Here is a 6,951-nt window from a genome sequence, read left to right as displayed (position 1 = left end):
GTGATGAGTTTGACCTTGGATGTATTTACTTTGAGGTATATATGGGGTATCCAGAAGATAATAAAATATATGGAAATGAGAGCTACATTTTATCAACAGTGACACCCCTGGGCACAGCAACATGAAGGGGGTTGGAAGGTAAAGCTCAGTGGTAGAGTTGTCTGGTGTGAAAACAGTCCAGAGTCCAGTCAGTAACACACAAGATCCGAGAGAGGAAAGAGTTTCAAAACAGGAGGTGTAGTGCAATGCTGAGAGAACAAAGGTGAGAACAACTGCCTGTTCAGTGACAGACCACTCCGGCTTGTGGGCTGGGACTTCTGCAGCCAGTAAGTAACCCTTAATGATTAGAACTGTACTTGTGGGTAGTGTTGGGGAGGGGGCAGGGAAGAAACAGGGGGAAATGCATGGTACCCAAGGGTAGGTAAGAGGAACCAGGCTTGGTGTGTCGAGGCCGGAAGAGTTGCAAAATTCCTGAACTGATGGTTAAGCTACCTGCCCCTGCCCCTGCCCCATGATCTAATGCCTGCCTCTGAGAGACTTGGAGACCAAAGTCAGTACTTCAGCCCACTGCAGCTTGCAGCTTGCAGCTTTTTCATTCTGCATGAGGAAGATCGTGACTGCCAAAAATTAGATTGACAGTGACAAGTTCCTATACAACATGAACTGAAGTCTTTCTACATAAAAGCTATCATGTTAGCAGCTAGAGTTACATATGGTTTACTTCTGTTAAGTACACCAGGTGCTGTGATTAGAGTTAGTAGCATCACAGGACAGAGAACCAGGCTGGATGTGTCAAGGCTAGAAGACTTGGTGGCTCCAAGAGATATCTGGGCCATATGGGATGCCTTCCCTATTCACTTCTGATAGTTCCGTAACTCCTGTTATGTATTAGCTGCAGAGGCTGGGCTGGTGCACTGGGTACTGAAAACAGGTCACAGGCTATAGCCTGGAAGATCACAAGATAGCTGAAGGGGTGGTGATTATCTCATGTCAGGATCTTGTGGGAAGCACCATAGCACAGATGAAGGGGGTAGATGAGAGGAAGGAAGCACTTGCAGTTTTCTGGAAACAGTCCTAGAAGGTTGGAAGTGAATGGGAGGACGCATAGCCACCAAGCATCTTGTGATATAAATACAAAGGCATCAACCCAAGTACAGTAGTACTCCCTTTTAGAACACTACTATGTGTGAGGAGTTTCTCAAAGGCAACTTCAGAAGTAGTATCATGTTTGTTCTAGCCTGTATAGTCTCTGGCTGTAGTCTAGACAGGTTGCAGTGGTTCACATGAGCCAGGGACTAGTGCAAAAACCTGTCAACACCAAGGAACTCTCACAAGGTATTATGATAATTAAACCTACGTAAGATAAGGATTGCCCAGAGAACATACAGAATGAAATAAGAAACCCAAAAGACTCTCAACACTGAGTAGACACAACCAGTACAAAAGAAAATTAAAATAGGGAATGAGATCTTTAATCAGAAGCTAGACCCACCAGGCATGGTGGTACATACTGTTAATCCTGGTGGCAGTTGGGTGGCAGAAGCAGGAGGATCACTGGAGTTCCAGGCCAGCCTGGTCTACATAGCTCCAGGATAGCTAGAGCTACACAGACCCTAACAATAACAAACTCCACCATGGCAGCAGGCAGAGCTGAGAGCTCACATCTTAAACCTCAAGCAGAAGGCAGAGAGAAGGAATACCAGGTCTGGCAGGAGCCATGAAACCTCAAAGCCCACACCTTCTTGTCCTTCCAAAACAGTTCCTTCAACTGGAGACCAGGTATTCAGACATGAGCCTATGGGGGCCATTCTCATTCAGACCACCACACCCTGCATTCCATGCTAATGGGCAAGAGAAATGCATTGGTCTAGACATGGTAGGTAAATTTGCTGATGGAGGCAAAATTTAGGTAAAGAGTCCTAAGGTGAGGACACTAGAAAAGCTCTCTAGCTGAAACATGTCAGAAAAAAACTAGGTGAATGGCTTATAGTGGAGTGGATGAGTTTTCATGAAGAAAACAAATGGTTAACACTTCAAAGGGCACCGTTTTGAGTAGTAATAACCTATAGGGAAATTTCGGGTGAGGAAATAAGACATTGAGGTGACTTGCTGTGAAGAAAAAGGATAAGGGAAAGGTATGAATAGAATTTCAGAGTAGCATGAGGATACTCATTTTTGTTTTGTAAAATTAGTTTACATATATGGGTGTTTCTCTTGCTTGTATATCTATGCACCACATGCATGCAGTGTTGTAGAAGCCAGAGAGGGTGTCAGACCTCTGGAACTGGAATTGCAGATGTTTGTGAGCTGCTGTGTGGGTGCTGGGAACTGAACTTGGGTCCTCTGGAAGAACAACCATCTCTCCAGTGCTATACACCCAGCCGTTTTAAGTATAAAATGGGGATGATCTTTCTGAGTGAAAAGATTCCAGAGGTGAGAGGAAATAAAATCCAAAATAGATATGAAGAATGGCGTTGTTTAGAGGGCTACCTATTGTAACTGAACAGAAGGAGAGGAATTCTGTGGTTATAGGCAGGCTTGTAGGTCTGGGGTGGGGCAATAAGGGAACTGAAGATATTCAACCTTGTATTTTCTCTGCTGTCCAAATGCCCGAGACACTATGTCCTAGTGCATATTTCCAAAGAGGGGTGGGAAGGAGATAATTTTGACTGTCTTGGGATTAAACATGCACAGTTCATGCCTTGTACTTAGGACACAGCAGGGGAGAAATAAAAGATACAGACATTCCCTGGCCAAGGCATGTGGATAAAGTGCCTTAGAGACGGACAAGAGGACAAGTCCATTTCTCCTACCCCAGAGTAGAATGAGAAAAAAGCTTATTTCTGGGCATGAAAACCAATAAAATGCACTTACTAGAAATGGGTATTAAGGGGAGGAAATGGCTCTCAGGTTTAATATTTTCAGTTAGTATTGAGTTTGTTAGTGTCTTGTTTGGGGTAGATAGGATCTGTTAAGTGTTGACTCCCTCTCACAGGAGGGGGAACCTCTAGTGGTCTCAGTTCAGCCTCCAAGACTGCAGGACCACTTGCTGTCCTCCCTACCCTGCCCCAAGCCCACCACCCTCCATGCCAAGAAGACAGAAAGGTGTTTCATTGCAATATTTTTATTGCATCTGGAGCAAGTCAGCCAGACCATCCCAGTCTTGGAGAAGGTAAAAAACAAAACAAAACAAAAAAACAACAATGTTCTCACTTTACCTTGCCCCCCACCCCTTCCCCACAACTGCACAGCAATGTCCGAACACATTTGGTGACAATAACCATTTGCAAACGTGGTCTAGGAACTACATTATGAATTGTCCCAACACAAGACACAATTGGCTTCCTTCTGAGTCAGGTACTTTTACATAAACTACATGAAATTTTTTATTACATCAAAGACAACAGAATAGATTCTTCACAAGAAACAACAGGGTACCAAAGTTACATGCGAGGATTTGTAAAGAAACAAGGCTGGTTGTCACAAATGGCTAGAGCTAAGTCAAAACTGAGCAGTTGGCAGCAAAGGGCCAAGCACAGACCCTCTGGCTTATGATGCCATGGAAATCTCAGAGATCTATTCTGGGGTCCTAAATGGCAACAGAGATCATCCTAGAAACCAGAAATTGCTCAGATACAATTTTTTTTAGCTCAGGAAAATGCTTGGAGCTGGTACCTTGCAGCAAGATGAGAAACACGGTAGACGCCACAGTGGCTCAAGGAGTCTGAAGTAAATGTTGAGATCCTATGTCTTAGGGAGGAGTGGAGCGTAGAATGTCTTTATCTGTGGATGGAGCAGTGACAAGAACATAGGCAATCTACCTATGCTTGAACAATGCCAGGTGTAAACAGCATTGTCTAGTTATAAAAGACAAGTGTAGCTAGCCAACCAAAAGCTGCTTTCATGTTGGGGGCTGGCTGATCTGCCCCTCTGGTTAGTTAATCTGTCTCTTTACCTTCTGCTTCAGTCAAACTGCAGTTAAGATGCCAAAAGAGATATATAGTCCCAGGGCCCAGATGATGGGACAGAACAAGCTAGACTTAGGAAGAAGACCAAGACCTGCTTCTGAGCCATGGAGCAATAGCAGCATGCTGACTCCCCCAGACACCAGGCAGCTATTAGGAGACTGGTCCTTACGCCTTTTCCACAGATCAGGACCAAGTAAATCCTGTGGCAACTTGTCAGAGAAAGATACCTTCCAATTTACTAAATGATCCCTGGTCTTAGATCCCACAAAGCGGATCACTTAAAGGGAAGGAATATAGGACTGAAAAACAGCCTTTCTCCCCAGTTCAGCCCAAGTGTAGATGCTAAGATGCTGCTTTCTGTCTCCTGCATATCCTGCGTGTCTGCCCTACAAAGTAATGACATTATTCAGTACTACAGTTGTATATTATATTCCATTTTGACTTAACTTGGAGGGGGGGAGCATCCAGAGTGTCGGGCGGTGGTAGCACATGCCTTTAATCCCAGCACTCAGGAAGCAGAGCCAGGCGGACCTCTGTGAGTTTGAGGCCAGCCTGGTCTACAGAGAGAGATCCAGGACAGGCACCAAAGCTACATAGAGAAACCCTGTCTTGAAAAGCCAAAACACAAAACAAAACAAAAAAAGCATCCAGGACCTACTAGAACTTTGGTGCCAGATAGGAGATTGCACCCTATCTTGAGCATGTAACTGCTTCAGCAAGTTCTATCAGGTACAAAGTCACATAGGAATGCCAATCTGGCATTACCTGGTAAATTACCTGGTAAACTGAGCAAGACTTCAAGCTGGCAATCTTGAGAAAGGCAGAGCCTTGAATAGTGGCTAAGGGAGGTCAATTTTCTCTCATTCCATACTGGAGCAAGAACAAGGAAAAGTCAACAGTAATGACATGCCACTTTCTTCCGATCCTTACTGTGACAAACACTGCCAAAAATTTTGATCTCTCTACTGTAGTTCATTCTAGACAATGTCACTGAAGTAAATGCTCAGGGAAAGTTATGTTCGCCTTTATTTTGGCTCTCAAATTTGATCTTATGAGCCAAGACCCAGGTATGGGCTGCTTATCTTGTTCAACTAGAATGCCTGCCTGCATGTCACTAAGCTCAAGCAGCTGAGTCACACTGTGCCTGTTATGGCTCCAGGACTGGCTCTGAAGCAGCTGGACTGTTTGTTAAATGAGTGTGAAGCCAGGAATAGATGCCTGCCCTCTACCTAATGAACTTCACTCAGCTGGAAAGCCTAAACCACATGGAGCAGAAGATTCCTGGCCTAAAATCACAGCCACTGAAGCATGAGGAGAGGCTTTGCACACTGCCTTAATGGCAGGCTCACCAAAAAGGCAAATAGGAAAGCTTGTAGATTCTTTTTCCCCAGATAGTCTAAACTCAACACTCTACACCCTCTCTTGGCAAAAGCTTCAACCACATTATGGAATAATAACATGTAATGTGATGGGCCTTTCACCCTGGACACAAGAGCCCATGTGCATGTGATTTACTGAGGTCTGTGACCACTAACTGAGTTCTTTACCTACCTATGGCTCCCTAAACCCTATCCAGAAAAGGAAGGGGAGATGAAGGCAAATTAATTCTTGTACAGTTTTGGCAAGGCTTTTTACACTTGGAGAAGCACACAACAATGATGTTCTCTATCATTATTTGGTATATCAAGCCACCTAAAAGCACTGGATTGCACCTTTTCTTTACTCATAAAACTAAGTTACAAAGGTTTCAAACATCATTCTTTAGGCTAAGGAAACACCACACAAGCACCAACTTAAACATGACTCAAAGCTCACTATCCCCACAAAACAATTCTATTCTTCATCTCAGAAACAAGGCCAGGGAAAAAGGAAACACACTGACCAATTTTAGTGTTTGTTAAAACTCAAGCTTCTAGTTTTCTTACTTTCAAGTTTTGGTACAGAAGTGTACATTCAGCTACTAAGTGTCACCTTCTCCCCTTAGACCTTGTCTGGCAATGTTGCTTTGCTGGTTCATGAACATAGTGCGTTAGAGGGAGGAGATGGTAAGACACTGAAGCCTAAATTATGGTTGTAAAATTGAAATAACATCGACTGAAGGGGTCTTTTGCCTCCTTGGTTTAGATTCTGTAAATGAAATCCCACACCTCCCTATTTCCTTTGGTTGCCTTTTTTTCCCCCCAAACCAAACCCCATCTTACCACAGAACCAAAGTTAGCTTATTGTGGGGAGAGACTATCAAAGCCAAACAACTCCAACAGAACCATGACCTGCTGCATCCTCAGAGTGAAAGACAAGAGGACATGGACTCTTCAGAGGCTTCCAAGTAAACCCCCACTCTCACCTACAACAAGTCTAACTGTTCTGTTCAAGGTGCCTGACAACAAAGCAAACCCCCCATGAAACCAGTATCTGCTTCCAGCTTCCAACAGTGCAGCAGCACAGCTGACTCCAGAGACCCTGGGCCCCTCATTTATCCCTAAATCCGGGCCAGCTACTGCTCGGCCTCTCCATTTCACATTCACAGAATCACTTGTGCAAAACAAGCAGTCTACGTAGAAAGAATGCCCTCATCGTAGTCTAATTAAAACCATAGGAAAAAAATGCTGGAGAGCCATGTCTTTTCCCACTCTGCTTATCTGCAGAGCGAGGGCATCTGTGCATGGACAGGATAGGCGAGCCTGACGTTGAGGGAGTCATTGTGCTGAACCAGGGATGTCTGCTGGTAATGGAGCACCAGCTCCTTCAGCGAGCTGTACAGGTTGTAGGGTTCTGCAAAGCCGTATCCTCGAGCGGTGCTGTAGATCACACAGTGCTTCACTTCCCCATCCGCGCTGCAACGACAACATGGGAAAATGCTAACTAAGGCAGGTCACAGTAGACAGGAGTCCAGAGCAACTGTTAGACAAAGGATCCCATGCCTAAGTAGCCTGTCAGACAGTCATAACTGTGCCTCTTAAAGACTTGACTTCAAACAAACATA

At 44.6% G+C, this 6,951-nt stretch overlaps 1 protein-coding gene across 2 annotated transcripts in view; it reads right to left on the bottom strand.

The window, feature by feature from the left end:
• Positions 1-3,108: 3,108 nt before the first annotated feature.
• The window catches only part of Pik3r3 (phosphoinositide-3-kinase regulatory subunit 3), an 80,805-nt gene continuing 76,962 nt past the window's right edge, over positions 3,109-6,951 (bottom strand). For both annotated transcript variants that reach the window (XM_059254758.1, XM_059254757.1), the window contains exon 11: positions 3,109-6,802. In XM_059254758.1, the coding sequence (XP_059110741.1) occupies positions 6,604-6,802 (199 nt within the window). In that variant the 3' untranslated portion in view covers positions 3,109-6,603. The remainder of the gene's footprint in view (positions 6,803-6,951) is intronic.

The sequence above is a fragment of the Peromyscus eremicus genome, chromosome 2 (assembly GCF_949786415.1).
Source record: "Peromyscus eremicus chromosome 2, PerEre_H2_v1, whole genome shotgun sequence".
Lineage (NCBI taxonomy): Eukaryota > Metazoa > Chordata > Mammalia > Rodentia > Cricetidae > Peromyscus > Peromyscus eremicus.
The sequence above is the reverse complement of the archived record's forward strand: the minus strand, read 5'-3'. Positions and strand labels throughout refer to the sequence as shown.